Source organism: Puntigrus tetrazona, chromosome 5 (assembly GCF_018831695.1).
Source record: "Puntigrus tetrazona isolate hp1 chromosome 5, ASM1883169v1, whole genome shotgun sequence".
NCBI classification, from domain to species: Eukaryota; Metazoa; Chordata; class Actinopteri; order Cypriniformes; family Cyprinidae; genus Puntigrus; species Puntigrus tetrazona.
The window spans coordinates 4,543,454-4,561,708 of NC_056703.1; the positions used below are offsets into that span (position 1 = coordinate 4,543,454).

The window sequence follows — 18,255 nt, forward strand, 5'->3', positions numbered from 1 at the left end:
ACATGCATTAAAGAGAAACGGCCATCAATGCAGTCCCCCTTCTGGACATCAAAGACCTTTGGAGAATGACTCCTCAATTAGCCAAGAAACACATCAACAACTGTTCGCAGGGCATCAGCGCCAGACGCCGGCTCGGTGTAAGTGACTGTGTCCTCTACGGACCCCGGGCTCCGAGGCACAAACATCACCACGGACCGAAGCCACCCAGCAACCACCTAAACGACGCTACCATTCAGAGGTGGTAAAGTCTTAAGTCTTAAGCTTTTACCAAAGATACATTAACTAAACTGCCAGAAGTACGCTACAAATTTACATAAGTACGTGGTTCGTAAAAATACCGTGCAATTGTACTTTTAGCGTACTAAACTTTGCATTAAATGCACTTGGGTTGTGTGGAGGTATAACTGCTTTAAGTGTGTACTGATGTGTACTCAATTGCGCTAAAGTGGAACCACTGCAAGTATACTTTAGGTACACTTTAAATATCTTTTATTTAAAGACTGATTTTATACAAAGATCACACGCTCCTCATCAACGGCGACGTTAAAAACATTTTAGGCTTGATATTAAAAAAACGTGCATTGTGGACAATTAGTACTCTGAACTCTGAAGTTTAATTATAACTTTCATATTAGTAAGATTTCATACACACACACACACACACACACATATATATATATATATATATATATATATATATATTCTGAAGTGTTATGTTATTGTGAATTTCAATTTAAATGTAATTATATTTTAAAACATAATTAATTCCTCTGATGGCAAAGCTGAATTTTTAGTTTTAAAGTCTTTAGTGTCATAAATCATTCTAGTATTCTCATTCATATTATCAACATTGACAATAGTTATTGGTGCTGAATATTTTCATGGAAACACACTTTTTTTTTACTTTTGACCCAATTTAAAGGGTCAAAAGTAAGTCAAAAATAATTTCATGTTAGACATTGTTGCCTCCATTAAAATTATTTGGAATATAAAATATTTTTTTGAAATCAAAATTGACAGTAAAAACATTTATAATGTTACGAATGATTTTTAAAAATCCGCAAACTTGCATCAAAAAATCCAGAAACCAACCAAAGGTTTGCACAAAACATATCCAGCATCTCTGCTAAAAAGTCAGCTTTGGCGTCGCAGCAATAAATTATATTTTTAAAAATATTAGAATAATTTCTAAAGGAATGTCGGGAATGATTGCATCCCAAAACTAAGCTTTGCAGAACACAGAAATAAATGACATTTTAAAAATAAATAAATATTGAATTTGAAAGTAATAGTACCATACAACATAACAAATGAAAGATTTATTTTTTTTCCTTTTTTTTGGCACCAACAAAAACAAAATCCTACCAAATTTCGATCGATAGCGTAAATATGCATTTTTGCACCGTACGAGAGAAGAGGCAAACACATTACACAGTGTTAAAAGCAAAACTACGACGGCGAGGAACGCAAGCAGGCATGTTCTTTTCAATTTTTCATGTTTCTTCCCGAACGAGGAGCCTATAAATGATTTACCTCGATTCTAGCCTACGTGTAAAAGAAATCATTACAGTTTTTTTTTTTTCATTCTCATAACACGAGGCGTACGACAGGACCTTCGTGCGGCGTGAGGCTCAGCCTGCGATGCCTGGGATGGCGCGAGTCGCACGGAGATATCTTAGATAACACATGTTTGTGTGCGGGAGCGTGAATGATTGTGTTTATCGGGATGCGAGCGGAAGCATTCTTGCCAAGACAAAAGAAACACAATGATTCGTGATTTACACTCGGCTTCAGAACAACAACAGCCAGACGACCTCCGTCATCTACAACTGGCTAAAATTAGACCGGTCGGTGTGAAAAAAGCAAGGTTTTTCCGGGCTGTTTCCAAATTTTCATACATTAACTGTATTTTTTTGGGGCCAGCCGACCGCCATTAACCGCGACAAGCCACGCTGAGTTTAAAAGAAATGCCGGGTACGCTTATCTCGTCTCGATCACCGGATCTGTGCTTTGGGTCACGTTCTAAATATATAACTTCCCATGAATGACCATTAATATTCCAGTGCTGTTTCTAAGGTCGTTTTCGCCCGTATAAAACATCCCTGCACCGTTTCTGCATTATTAACATTCCTACCATTAACACTATCCTAGTGGGCAAGGATGCTATTCCACGCAGTAATATTTTCTTTGTCTAACACAATGCTTTTTCGCTGCTAGCTATTGACTCTATTAACGTGATTCTCCCCTGAAGGGCGTTGTAATGCTAAAATGTGGGAAGTGATTCAGCCACTGGGCTATTTATAAACCTCTTTCCTTTGTATAACGCCATCTGAAAATCAACCCTGCGGTGTAGTTGGTTTTAAAGGGCCACGACATTTACGGCAGGACAAATCAAAGTAGAAAATAAGGTCGCAGCTTGTCGAATATATATATATATATAAAACAACAGAGTATCTCATGAATATATATTCTATAGATAATAATTAAATATCATGTCGTGATTTACATTATTATATATATATATTTATGGTATATATATTTATATAAATATATATATATATATAAATTTAGATACATCTAGCAAAAACAACGTATCTCATGAATCATGTTAAAAATTGGAGATAATAATAGAATTAAATAATATCCCATATAAACACATAATAACTATCATGATTAATTGCACACTGATTAATTATATTATGTAAGTACAACGTTTCTGTTTTTGGATTTTTAAAAAATGGTAAAATGACAAAAAATTTTTTGATAGCATAAAATAATAAATTTAGATACTAAAACAAAAAACTTTAAGAATTCTGAAAGTGAAATCAAAATTATATAAAATATTAAAATAAATAATAATACAGCTAATAAAATAATATAACATATAAACACATAATAAAATATATGATTAATTGCATTATGATTAATTATATATATATATATACAACCTTTATGCTATTGGATTAATTAAAAAAATGACTAAAATGTAAAAAAAATTAAATGATAATATAATATAATATACTATAATATGAAAAAAAAACTAAAACATCAAACTTTAAGAATAAATTAAAGCTGAAATAATACTTATATAATGATATTAAAATATATTAAAATTACAGCTTAATAAAATTATTATAACGTATTAAAACAAAACAATTTTAATATAAATTAAATTATAATATATTATTTATTATATATTATATTATATATATATATATATATATATATAACATATATAAAAATATATAACATATATAAAATATAAAATTCTATATATATAAATGCAATAATATAATATGACAATGTAATAAAAAATATAATATAATATAATATAATATAATATAATATAATATAATATAATAGAGAAAAATAAGACTGGCAAATTAAAGTGCATTAAATCTCAGTTTTTTTTCCCCACAAAGGAGTGTGAGAGAGACTAGAACACATGCCTTTGCACACTGCGGCTCAACGTCTATTCTTATCTCAACCTCCAAGGGCATGTTCTGTGTTTAAAGGCACTGCAGCATACTCACTTTTTGGGTCTGTAGTCCGGAATGTTCCTGTCCAGGGAGATGCGGTCACTCAGCTGGGCGTTGTAGCCGTACTCCTCGTACCTTCCCTCGCTCTCTCGGCTGTCTTCTCCCAGCGTGGCCGCCGCACCGCCCTGTCCCAGACCTCCAGGACCCTCCACCAGACCCATGGGCTTGGCTAGACCTGCCAGGCAACGTGGGGGGAAAAACAGATTTAACACGACAAAGGTCAGGACATCCCATAAGAACGGTGAAGCGAAACTGGGTTCATTACTGAAGCAGAACCCACCGGTGACACGCAAATCGCAACCGCCGAACAAGAGTACAGAGCGATAATTGGATGTTGGACACCAAGACACCACCTTCGCCTTTTGTCACCTCTTTCATACAGACCTCCCGGGGGGGAAAGGTGGAAAGCAATGAACTGCGTTTAAAGGGTTGTCAGTACAGAGCAAGACTTCTTTCCCTTTGGAAATACACCTAAAACGTCTCTGGCTCTCTGGCTCCGTGCTAATTAGAATGGGACTGATGCGGAGGTCGTTTCGACAAATGCTGTGCGGCTTCACGCGCAAAGAATATGACGAAAAAACGAATAAATCCACTATATCCAATAGAGAGAACCATATGGGTGTTCGTAATTACAGTCGTTAGTCTATCTGTTCGGTATTCGTGGACGGCTGAGGTTTTTGGTCGGAATAATTGACGTGTTATTTGAAAGCCGTGCTCTTTAAAAGAGATGAAACGAGCGTAACAGACTTATTAAAGATGCCGTTTCATTTTGACATTTAAAAGAGCAAAATGATGTGTTTCACTGCATTATTAATGGCTACATCAAATTTCTATCACGTTTCTAAAATTTCGAAAAAAAGCGCATGATCCAAGGATGTTCATTTGAAAGCCTTGAATTGCAAAAGTGTTTATCTTCAAGGATGGTTCTGCATTAAAAGACAGAAACACCCTGTCGTTGACTATATTTGACTTGCTTTTTTTATAAGCTAACATCAACCTGCGCTAAAAAAATATTTAAGAATATTTCCAATGCGGTATGTTTGAAGATGCCAAGAAAAGCATGTACAGTGTAAGACCGTATATTCTGTGTTAATGTTGCTGCGTTGTTGTCATATTTAATAAGCAATAAATGTATTCTTAAAGACGGTGCGTACAGTGCATGAATGCATACAGTAAATTAAGTTTAGAACTACCCAAAATAAAATAAAATAAAATAAAATAAAATTAAATTAAATTAAATTAATTTAATTAAATTAAATTAAATTAATAAATACATTTTATTTTATTTTATTTTTTATTTAATTTTCGGAATATATATTACAACTAAAATAGCAAAAAAATACTATATATGTTTAGTACTATTTGTGTGTGTGTGTGTATACACATTCAAAACCAGTTAAATATAGTAATAATAGTTTCTAATTTAGTTTTTAATGGGAAATTATATTTCATTTATTGCTCTCATGACTTTGAAGACCACATCCAGTCCAACAGGCAAAGAGCCTCATGGATCACGAGGTTATCCTTTCACAAACACTTTTGGAATATATATACGAATCTCTACAGAATTAGCGTTTTCGAGAAGGTCTGCTTATATAGTTCAGTCACTTGGCAACCAAATGTAGAAACTGTGTCTTGGAATCCAAACCATGCTCGGTTCCACAAACAGCAGTTGGTGTAGCATTAAAGCCTATTCCACCCTCAACCCCATAAAGCAGACTTGCATCACGAATGGCTCGGTCCCAGCCGATCTGCATAAAGCGTCCCAGAGCTGCACCTCTCCTGCTGGCAGTCGTGACCTCCCAGAGTGTTGACTCGTCTTGGAGGCTGAGTTCTTGGATCGTGAGGTTTTCTCGCAAGCCGGAGCTGAAACGGTAATGCCTCTCGGTAGGGTTTGTGTCTCTGTCTCTGTCATTGTTATTGCCATTGTCTCGAAGGCTGCCTCTGTTGGCTGTTTTGAGAGAATTCTATTACACAGTGGCCTGGCATTTTGACACTAATCCCTAAGAGCCAGCTGTCTGCGGCGGAGAGAAACTGCATATCGCACTGACTTAATGCAGCGTTCTGCTAATGCATCACAGAACGCTGAGGAGCGACATCATATCATCATCATGAACACGCAGAAAAGTTATCAAGTACCATTTTGGCCGATAATCTCATGATGTAACAAAAAACACGACCTAAGACGGTTTAGTCAGGTTCTGGCCCACCAACTAAACCAGCTGAAAACCAACGTGGCTGGGTTTTCTAAACCGAGTATGTACATTCATTCTCCGTAGGCTGTGTCCGTTGGATATTGCATATTTTAATCAATATCAAAGACTTATACACTCTCTCTGCGTACTTAAAAAAAACATTACAACAGTGAAATTCTTCATTCTTAATTTTTTGCATGTGCGCATTTGAATTCTAGCTCTGATTTGAGGATTTGAACTATTGATATCTGGCAACCGCACATGCACAATAAAAAAAAAATTCTGGCACGGTAGAGGACAGCAGTCAACAATAGTATTTAGTCTCCTCAGTTCTCCTGAAAAAAAAGATTTTATTTTTTTTTAGATATTTTAGCCTCGTCTTTTACCGTTACGAATACTGCGTGTTAATAGTTCGTTGACCTTATTTTCGTCTCGCCGATGTCTTGTTTAGAGTAGTCATGCGAAGTCAGGAAAAAAAAAGCTCATCAACATACATTTTTAATCATGGTATTTGTTAACAAAATGAACACTAAATGACAGTAATTTATGCCTCAAATGAAACGACGGCAGATTTTACATTATTTTTCTGAAATGAGGCATTCTCGATGACGTACACGAGTATCATATGAGTATGATGTGACCTCCGGAGGATGCAGACTATGAAATTAAGCCCCAGCTACAAACTGCATTAGAGCTGGAGCTAAACTCTGGTTCAGGTGGGTTTAACCGGGGTTCACGCCATGCCATAATTACCGTCATTTGGAGATAACATGTGATGTTCTAGATGGAGCTGTCCAAGTCCTCAGACTCAGAATACTGGGTTTCTATGGTGCCATCAAAGCCTAGGTGGCACATAAATTAATCTGCGACAGTCAGGTGGTTCAAAGGTCACTTGGTCTAAGTCGTCTGTAAGCTGTAATTACAAGTTCAATGTCTATGTGAATGCCTTGCCACATAGATGCGTAATAACTCCCAAAAGTTGTTAATTATGACACCTTGTGAACACAGCTTAAACTCCATCTGAAAACTCCTCCTAAGCCTAACCCTAACCCTAAACTCCATCCATTTGAACACCAATTGATCCAGGCTGGGAGACCATCTAAACCACCTCAAACCAATTAAGATGGCTGGTTTAAGCATCGCTAGTAATATAATAAAAGCCTCTACAATCTTAAGAAGACTTTACTGGAGAACCTTTAGCATCCATCGAATCATTCCGTGCACAAAAGGTTCTTTATAGAAGAAAATGGTTATTTAGATCATTTAAATGTTCTTCTTCTTCAAAAAATAGCTTAAAACTAAATTTAGGGATTTTCAAGCTCTAAACTAACTAGTTAACTGCCTTCCTCTGATTATTTTAGTGGCAGCTAATAAATATGGCTAAAAGAGATTTTTTTTTAACCCCGCTGTTCAGCTCAATGTCGCTACTTAATCTCCGTCTACGTAAATGTGCGTGCGCATGCATGTGCACGCCGATAATAACACGCTTTGAAGGCTGTAAAGAGACAGCAGTGATTACAGTGAGCTGAGGAAATTAAGTTACAAAGACCAAAGGAAACAGGCTCTGTTTGTGGACGAGCAATTACTCCGTTTTCTTCCCTTAAAAAAGAATCTACAGCTCTCTCGCCATTATTTCAGACTCCAAATGAAAAGAGCGTGATAGAGACTGGTGATTTGGAAGCTTCTAGTTTACAAATCCTCAGTAATAAGATAAACTAATCAGCAGCTGCCTCTAAACCATTAGAAGTGTTCGGTATTTTCCGCTGTACATGAAGACTGACATAAATACATTAATTTATGAAATGCAGGTCACTAAAAAAAACAACAACTATTAAGTAACGCTGTTTAATGAAGTAGCAGAATTCAAAGTATCCACTTGGAGATTTATACAAGATCCCATGATATAATAATGAAATATTTTTAAGGTTAAACTTTAAAATAAATTAATTTGGGACATATATAAATTTCAAAGCCTTACTATATGGAAAAATGGAGTAAAAAACTAATTTGGTTTGCCCTTAGAAATCTATACAAATGTATGTCTACTTAAGATGAACTAGTAAACTAAATCCTAAGAGAGCCTCAACATTCATCCAAATCACCTTTAATCATAACCTTTCACATGACTCTGCATGACTTTCTTATTTCTTTGACATTTTGCTTGTGGTGAAAACACCTCATTTTAAGAAAACGAAAGAACACGGAAATCATCGTTATGACCGTTTTGAACAACAGTTCTTTTTCCTGTAATTTAATAATTCATGCATCAAAAAAAGACCCAGAAATACATCAGCACTGGAAACGTCCTTTCTGCTTCATGCAGTCAACAAAAACTATCTATTAACGAAGTGAAAAAGTAAAGAAAGCGGGCGTTTACGGATTGGTCTCAGAATTAAATTTTTTTTGTGTGCGTCTAAAATTCATGATCTCTGATTAGAGGGACAGAGTAACTCTCTCTCTCTCTCTCTGTGACAATCTCTATTTTACAGTAATGGACTGGCCTTTCCAGACTCATTATTTTAACAGGCTGCACTGCAGTCCGTCTTTGAGAAGCGGCTTATGAACACATCCTGTTAGCTACTTTTTGCAAAAGCTTTGATTGTCTTGACAGATAGCTTGAATTCAGATAGCTCACTTTCTTTTAGAAGCGCATGCCGTGGATGCGTACTTAAGAAGTTCAGTAGCACGGATGCTTCACTGAAAACCTATTACAGTCCTGAAAGCCAGGCTACAGACCCAAGCCCAGAGGAACTTAGAGGTTACTGTTTTACAGCTCGCAAGACTTTGCCGTTTAAGTTCAACTTTAAGGGCCAGTTTTACCAACAGCATGCGCTTTCGGTGTTAAAATGTTTTTCGCGCCTGGCCTCATCAAATATGCATTTGTAAGATGTACGGGAGGAGAGCGTTCAAAGGAATCGAATGACATTCAAATGAATCGAATAACGTGTTTTGAGAACTGCCGTTATTTATCGCCTCAGAAAAGCATGTCCTAAATTGATGTTTGCTAAATTGCTGCAATAGCTATTATTAGGAATATGCACCGCATGGGACAGAGAGCATGTGCTGGAACGGAGGGATTTTTTCCCCATGTATTCATTTATAAGAACACATTATATTTTTCAAGCCATGTTATTTTTAATTTGCGTCTGGAAATATAAGATGGCTTGGAACCCTCAACTAGCAATCGCACAGTATCAGGTCTATAAAAAACCATATTTACGTATTCACATACAGCCATATCCATTTAATTATCATACAACATGTACGAACAAAACACTATAAAAACGTCTATGCAACCGACGCAGTTCACGACCCCTTCAGCCGCTGCCTGGACCGATACGCTTTAATCCGCTCTGTGTTCGTGATAGTCTTTCGGCTATCCGTTCCCGATCCATCCGTGACCCCGCGAGTCATGTTTATTTTCTCGCAAAGTGCTCTGACAGCATTCGGGGGCCCGCCGCACTTCACTCAGAAATGCTCTAAATTATGTAACGAGATTTGAAAAGAAAATAAATGTTCTTGCTGACCCGCTATGAATCGCGGGATAAGAGATACTGTTTTCCGAGGTGATTTAGGGGCCGAATGAATATAAAAACGCACGTCAAAACCGATGCTAGTGCAGCATCAATATTCATGAGGAAAATGCGGTTAAGGGGACCGAACGGCAGGATCCCTTAGTCCCCTTAGAATCCTCCGTGAAGGCATTAGATGCTAAAATGCGCTGGGCCATAAAGCATTGATGGTAGTGAGATACCTGCTCGGATGCAAGATTTATAACCGAAGTACATGAAGCAAGCAAAGTATCCGAGTTGGAACATGTGGGTCATAAAAATTATATATAAAAAGCATTACATAGTAACATTTTTACTATGCGTTGATTTGGGAGCCATTATTGATATCGCAATTACTGAATTTCATGTCTTCCACTGGATAACTGGAACCAGAGAAATGCCATTATCTATAGTAGCAGCACTGTATCAGAACAATGTCGGGGCGGTTGTACTTTTTATAGATGTATGGCAAACGGGACACCTACACAGCCTCCACTCTGCAGGGGGTTCCTGCGTGCTGTGATAAGCCAAATATATACTGCCTAAACTTGTCTTTGAACACTACTTTCAAGCTTCATCTAAGCGCCAAGCGCTGGGAGGCAAACTCATGCGGTGTCTTTTTTTTTTTCACTTCATTTACATGTTTGCAAATAAAGCTTTTTTTCATTTTAAAGTTACACAACAACGCAATTCCTTTCATTATTTACTCACCTCGCGCCATTTATTGGTTTCTGAAGAAAACGAAAGTAGACACGTTACAAACGATATCGGGCCCGGCTGATGTTCACGAAAAAATAATAATAATAATAATAATTTTAATTTGTGAAAGCAATACAGGTTTGAAAAAAATGGGGTTTTGAACTTATTTCACAAACTTTTTTTAAAAGTCAGTTATGTAATTTAGCAAACAGTGTGTTTGTGATGTAATTGTATTCAATTTATTACATAATATTTAACATAATATTAAAACCATAACATTTTTTGAAAACAAAAACAATTTCGGGGATGCATTAAATTGAGCAGAAGTTAAAAAGCAGTATTGCATTGTCACATTAATATTTCCGTAAATACATAAAAAATTATATTGTCAAATAAAAGCTGTTCTAAAAAAATTGATTAAACAGATCCACAAAATTAGGCAGCGCAGCTGTTTTCGATATTGAATATTAAAATGAAATTTTTCTTGGACACCAAATCGGCATTTTACAATGGTTTCTGAAGAAAGATGTAGACTGGAGTGATGTTGCTGAAAATTCAGCTTTGCCACGTTTTGCAATATTACTGTTTTAAATTTTTTAATTGTATCCTAACTCAAAGTTTTGACTGGTAATGCAGACTTCTCTGTTCACGTCGCTTCCAAGGTAAGAATCTGTTCGGTCTACTGCATCTGTGTTTGCGGAAATAAACCCCAACTACAGCTGTAGAAATTAAGCACAGTTTAGCGGTAATGCTCACGGTAGATCTGCTGCCTAATCAGGGAGCTAATTGCACATTCTCATAGCTCTGCATTTTTAATAGCATTTAGATAAAGGGGCTTTTCACAACAATCCAGCATTTCAGAGATGACCCACTGTCTGTCACTGAATGGCTCTTTACATTTCGCTTTTCGCTGTTAAATGCACTTTTTGTTTGTCCAAATGGTAAATGTCATTACACTACTAGCACTGATTACCTTAATCTATGCTACTTTTGCACACTGGAAATTCATTTGACTCCTGTTACTCAAAGCAGTCGATTTTTATGCATTATTGAAGTGATTGCCAAACTATTCGGGTTTTATAGCGACATTTTAAACTTCCCTCTCACGTTTCGGCTTTACAGCTATTCAGATTCAGCTGGGTGATGCGATCCTGAAGAAGAACTGACAATTGCCTTGAAGAATGTCACAATACAACTTAATAGTTCACCCAAAAATGGACATTTGCTGAAAACATACTAACCCTCTGGCCGTCCAAGATGTAGACGAGATTGTTTCTTGACTGGATCTTTCTGAAATGTGCTCCTCTGCAGCGAACGGGTCCAAACGGCTGAAGAAAACATCACGATAAACCAATAATGTGTGGATTATTGCGATGTTTTCATCATCTGTTGCGATTCTCATTCTGACGGCACCCATTTACGTAAGAGGATCCACTGGTGAGCAAGTGATATAATGCTAAATTTATTAAAACCTGTTGCAATTAGGAAAAAAACTCATCTACATTATGGATGGCCTGAGGCATCATTTTCAACCAGTTTTCAACTATGCTCAAACTCGTTGCGTATACAACCTGGCCGTGAACTAATCTGAAAATCCACAGTAAACGAGAGACTATATAACTATATTTTTGCTACTAAGAGAAAAATATCAATTCTAAATGACTGGGAAAAGACTTTTAAATGTTGTTTATACACAGCCTATTCAAACCAGGGTGGAATGAGCTTTTAATTGAATAAATAAAATGCCTGCTATTTACTTAAAACAATGTGTTAAAGATCACTGACTCTTCGAATATTGTCCATTCGCTCGGTCACACATATGCTTGCGTATACATAATGCATGACGATCACAGGCTGCAGTTTTTCCAGGCCCACCATCGAAACCCCGGTTTGTGATCGTGCTACGATTCCCGTTTAATGAACGTTGAGGCTGGGAACTGATGACACATCTGTCCATCCCCAACCGTAATCACCGCGTGCGATTAAGTTTTACATTTTCTCTGGGAAATTACTCATCACAGTAACGGTCACGCAAACATTAACAGTATATTTGCCAGGATCTTTCCAGGGACGACGACACCATCGACAGCCGAACGATTACCGCTTTCTTGTAAAACTCGCTGCGTCCTGGAAACGCAATCAGACCTCAGCGTAATCCTCTGGGCCTCGTTCTCGGGACAATAAACATCTGAAAAATGGACAATTACCTCAAATCACCGTTGGAAGCAAAACCGGCAACAGAAACGTGAAAACCTCAAAGGAAAATCCGATTCCGGTCTCGGTGTCGCACGCAATCAGCGAGTTTTATGCACATCGGATAAATATGTGTCGGAATAAAATGTATAACAGCCCCGACATCGAGAAGATTTGTGACAGACTGATGATTTCTACCGAGTGGAAAAGCCTCCGGGGGAAATATGTGGTGGCACTTGTGCAGAATGAAAGCCCTCTCAATCAGTAGGGCACATTAGAGGGCTTTTTTTGTGAAGCAGTGCCTCTTGGCTTTCTTCCAAATGCAAGAAGGATAATTCAAACTGACAGAGTGACCCCCTTCATACACAAATGGTGCTGGTCTTACGGAATAACAATCAGATCAAACAGATGCACTAAGAAAAGCAAACGGGGTCTTTCAACAGACGTTTAAAGGAAAGACAGCACGTCACGTGACCTTCACGTGTTTCCCAGATGAAAATGTTCTACGGTATAGTAAAGTATAGCCACGATATTCTATGAAAAGAACGCGCAAGCGTGGTTAAAGCAAGGACGAGCGCATGGGAAGCAAGATCGCAGCAGGACAATTACCTTTTACAGGCCCGGATAGAAGCTGCTGGTTCTTTTCTGCACTGATCTCGAGGTGAAATCTTTGGGACTACGTGTAATGGCAGCCGAAAGCGTGAGCGAATTAGTCGAAAACTGACGTTTGTTGAATGACAGGACGTAAACATTTTATGTGAGCATGCGTATCTGTAAATACAGCGTTTTCTTTCCAACCAAACACCGTGGGAAATGTGCAACATTTGCAGTATATATTTAAGTTTAAGTTGAATCTCTTCGACTTATTCAATCGTGTCTAAAAGTTCACGAGGATTCAAACAGGCATGCAGAATTGCACATTAATTTGACTCAAAGAATTAAAACACGTGAGGATGCATGCTTCGTTTTCACAACGTGACAACTTCCAGAACAACACCCTCAAGTTCGAAAAACCCAGGACAAATGCATTACAATCCTTGCTATTATTCTGTCCTTCCTCTAATTGATCTGACAGCACTTTATAGTTCATCAATGAAAGCATGTAACTCTTAACTAATCATTATCTTAATCCCTTTGGTATTGGTATATTCTGATAGGTCAAATTAGGATTGTACATCTTGCTCTTCTTGACACGTTTATTGCATCATAGACAAGCCTATATCACTTGTCGTGGGTTAAAGCATTAGGATGACAACCCCAATAAAACCCAAAGTGTGAATCTAGATTAAATCACAGGTAAATGCCCGTAAAACGCCGATTATATAACGCCCGTGAACGCCAAAGATGCATGAAGCCGACATACCATTTAACTGGTTATAGACCACATCTTCTAGTCGCTCGAGCCTTTTGAGAATGGACTGTCTGTCCATGGAGTTCGTAACTTTGGCATTCCTGCCTCGCAGTCTCTGATCCGAGAGCCTCCCGATCTGCACGAGCTCTTCGGATCGGTCCTGGATCCTGCAGTAGACGGAGAACAAGATGATCCCGACGAACACCAGAATGTTGACCGTCAGCAGAGTTTTGATCTTGCGTGCCACAGCCATTAAAGCCCGAGAGCGACACTGTCAGACCCCTAATATTGATCCATGCGATCCGCCGTGGAGGGAGCTGTCCTTTCAGCACCGCGCACGACAACCCGCGCGAGCCGCAGTTTCTCAAGCCTAACAGCTGATCAGCGGGCACAAACGACGATGCACACGCGATACATAAGCGAAAACGCGTTCGCTGAGATTGCAATCAAATCCCGCCGCCTCGGGTTCCTGCGCTGACCCCCATAGCAAACGTTTAGAAATGTGTCGGAGCAGATTACGCTCCGATTTAAAAAAAAAAAGCACGCGTTTAATCACGCCGTGCACTCAGGAGTCGAGGAGCACGAGCTGTGCACAGTTCAGAAGGCTCATTTTTAAATGTCAGCGCATGTCAGGCAGCGATCCTCCGCGCGCGGCATCCTTCGCGGGACTCAAAAGCAAAGACGCGTCGCGCTCGCGCATCGAAGTGGGACGCGATTTCAGATGAAATCCACGATCCGCGCGCGACGGACGCAGGTGGAAGCGGAAAAAAGACGCCGTCAGGCGACGCTTTGCATGGCAGCGTTCTTCTCTCGCGCTCCCCGCATGCTCCCTCCCTCTCATCCCGCTTTTCACGCGCTGCTCAGCGCTCCGGTGACGTCGGCAAACTCATAAATATTCATCAGACCGTGTGAGGGGATGAAAGGCTGGGATATGATAGATGATGAGGATAGCTGTTGGATTGCGTTCTAACGTTTTCGCGGAGATTTGGCCGATTGAATTACAACTCGGAGAGTTTGTAGAAGAATGACGTTTTGCGATTTCACCCTCCGTTTCAAACGGATAGCGCGCGACCGGCTTATCTTATCTTACTTGATACCCCTTGATAATACAGCCTGCCATTAGAGTCAGACTTGCAACTCAAAGGCCACGGGTTCTAGTCTAGGTACCTGCAGAGATTGCAGGTGAACAACCACCTTCAATACTCTCTTCCACCTTCAATACGAGCAACCAAAAAAAGGCTTCCCACTGCATGGTGTGTGTGTGTGTGTGTGTGTGTGTGTGTGTTTATACCTACACATCACAAATACAGTTCACCATCCCTGGCCACATTTCACCTCATTTCCGTCCTTACCTTTCCTTCTCCAGTATTAGTTTGTTCCTTGTGCCTTTTGTTTACCGTGAATGAAAAGCCTCAGAGTACTTTCAAATGTTTCTGTAACCACAAAAGCGAGATTAAAAAGTCTGTGTATGCACATAAAGAGTTCATCCGAGAACGTTATCCACCTTATTTTTAAGTTAAGAGCAGGTGCAGTCATTTGTGGCTTGTCAAAACAGTCTAGATGCTTTATATTGCACTACTGTGTTTATTTTTGTAATAATTGTAACCATAACCGTAAACAAACTGGCACCTATTATGTCCCTTTTTACAAGACTTTATATTAGTCTGAGGTCCCCAGAATGCATCTACGAGGTTTCAGATAGAAATACTCCACAGATCATTTTGAAAATGCCTATTTTGAGCGGAAGCAGAAACGCGCTGTTTTGATGCATGTCTCTTTAAATGCAAATGAGCCGCTGCCCTCCGCCCCTTTTGCAGAATAGAGCTGTGCCTTTTAAAGCTTGTATCTCAGACACCTCTGGTTTTGATTACCGTGTCAATTGTGCTGCAATCGTGCAATTTTAATGTTCACATTAGTGTACATGCTATCAAGAAACTTCACTTGATAGTGAAGGCTGCATTTGAAGCGGCATTAGGTGTTTTTACACAGACTGAGGTGCCATAAATGCATTTATGCCACAGAATTTCAAATGCGTGATTAATGCTTTAAGTATTTTTGAGCAAACAAGTTAAAAATACTGGGAAAAATCACCAATAGATAAAGATCAGCGAGTCATTAGCCATTCATTCAAACGGCTGATTTATTTAAAAAAGCCCTAAATGTGAATCATTGACACACTTGATTCATTTGAAAACGTGTATTACTTCGGTTTCAGTACCGAAACACCGGAGACGCAGGACAGTTCTCCTGTAGCTTTGATTGAAACTTGGACAGCGAACCTGAGCAAAAACAGTCAATATTGCAGATTGGTCAGCATGGCATTGGACAAGCTAACCTTTTAAATACACCGAGCCGTCTCATTCACATGAGCAGACTGGACACGTGTATACAGCAGCAGGCAATTTTAGCACTACGCTTACTTGAATGCTTGCCATGGGAACTGCCTGACCAGTGATTCAATCTAAATAATGAATCCGGTAAGTTGCAGCGGGAACAGATGGAGACAGAGAGAGGGAAAAAAAAGAGACAGGAGAAGAGAATGGCAATGTCAGCTATAACGTACCAACATACTATGCATACTATTTTTGCACTATGAAAACTGCACACAAAGGTATTCAAAGATAAACAGATGAGATAACTTACTACATGTGCAAAAATATGTAGTATTCAACAAAAGCATGCACAATAAAAATCCAGTTATGCAACTCGACTTTCCTTTATAGTGTGGAAAGTGTACCAGAAATGATCCGCTGTGACCAGTCTCTTCAGTTATTAGCATATTAGAATGGATTATAAAACATAACCATGTTCCTAGATTAAATTTAGATGCCACTGTGTAGCATATACTCTAATATGATTGGCTAAGTTTGACTAGTAGTATCACACTAGTCTCACCATCACTACAGTATGTATACAGTATATATCACACATTACTATTCAACACTAAACATTTTTGTTACTTAACATGACTGAAAATACACGCACACACACAGAATGTGCTTTACATACATTGTATATATATATATATATATATATATATATATATATATATATATATATATATATATATATATATATATATATATATATATATATATATAAATATATATATATATAAATATATATATATATATATTTATATTTACATATATATATATATATATATATATATATATATATATATATATATATATATATATATATATATATATATATATATATATATTTATGTTGTCAGTTAATTAGCATTATTTCATTTTAAATTAATTTAATTATAAAATCCTTAAAATTTTATTTTTAATTTGTGTGCTAAAATAAGAAATAAATAAAAATATATAATCACAAGAAAAACAAAATGTCAAAAACACAATAAAATGACTAAAATAAAAACAGAAACTATAAAAATAAAAACAATTAAAATATGAATAAAAACAAAAACAGTATCTTAATGATACTAAAAAAAACACTGCAGCTAAAATTTGACTCTAAACATTACCAGTTTCTGTGCGACGCCGTAAAATGGGCCGCCAAATTTTTAATTTGAAATGATCACAGTTAATTGCATTTAAATGCATACAGCTTATAATAAAATTCCATGCATGCAGAGAAAACCTCTATTATTTAAAAAGCACGAAGTGACGAAGAGACATTTTACAGTCTTGTGGGTATTTTCACACTTTAAACTGTTTAGACAGTACAGTGTCAACAAATACACAGCACGTGGACTAGATAGACTAATCAAACAAGCCATGAGTCAAGCAGGTGAAGAGGAATCCCAAAAAATGGTTAAAAAGACCCTCTTGAGGAAAACATTGCACCCCGTTTGTGTTAACCTGATTTGTTCAGCCAGTCTGGCTGTGAAACGGAAGCTGCAAACGCTCACACAAATTGTACGATGAGCAAACCTCGCCCGGAGGTGTTGGAGTTTAATCCTCTCAAAGCAGCCTCTGTTACACGGCATCCTCAAAATAAAATAATAAATAATTAAAAACATAAAGATAGGAAAACTCTGGAGAATTCAGTCAAAAACATCCTAATGCATGCGCATGCTGTTAGAGAGGGTTCGCCCGTGAGCTTACTTCAAAAGGCAAACTGAAACAATGGTTCCCATGATGCTTTCGCGAAAAAAAAAAAAAAAATCCTGTAGATTTTCGTTTTCATTTCCATTTCACCTGCTTCAAAGCTAAAGCAGTGCTCTAACTACAACTAACGGCGTTCAACATGAAAGACAGGAGGAATGTGTTTATCGATTCCTGTCAATCACAGCTCAGCTCGTAAAAATGTACCTAAAATCTGTTTTAAATATCATAATCCTTATTAAAGCTACACTATGTAACTTTCGGCCGTCTAGCAGTTGAAGCATAAGACTGCACATTACTTGCAGGAGTTTTAATAAGTATGTTAGTTGTGCTGTGCTGTTTTTTTCTTCTTTATTCTTCAGATAAAAAGAGTGCGAGCAGGATGAGGCCAAAATCCATCGTGAAAACATTACAGATAATTACTGCAGGCTTTCCAAGTCGCTATACGTTATTTGGAAAATGGTTTCCATTCAAATTTGGGAGGAAAAGCGTAGCAGTAGAGTATCATTAAGTACTCTGCATGAACAGAAAGCCAAATAGAATTATTTCACCTCATTTAAGTGTTATATAAAAATACGCACTCTTAAATGAAGTTGTGTATGTCGTCGTCTTATTGTAGCTTGCAACACGTATGTAATTTGTTCTCAT

The 18,255-nt window shown here is 37.7% G+C and overlaps 1 protein-coding gene across 2 annotated transcripts in view; it reads right to left on the reverse strand.

Annotated features, from left to right (window-relative positions):
• Positions 1–14,391, reverse strand: part of galnt9 (polypeptide N-acetylgalactosaminyltransferase 9) — a 70,004-nt gene extending 55,613 nt beyond the window's left edge. Inside the window, exons 1-2 of one of the 2 annotated variants that reach the window (XM_043238166.1) lie at positions 13,541–14,391; positions 3,534–3,714 (exon numbers count right to left, since the gene is read on the reverse strand). In XM_043238166.1, the coding sequence (XP_043094101.1) occupies positions 3,534–3,714; positions 13,541–13,781 (422 nt within the window). In that variant the 5' untranslated portion in view covers positions 13,782–14,391. The remainder of the gene's footprint in view (positions 1–3,533; positions 3,715–13,540) is intronic. The other variant, XM_043238165.1, reaches the window with a different exon arrangement.
• Positions 14,392–18,255: the final 3,864 nt, after the last annotated feature.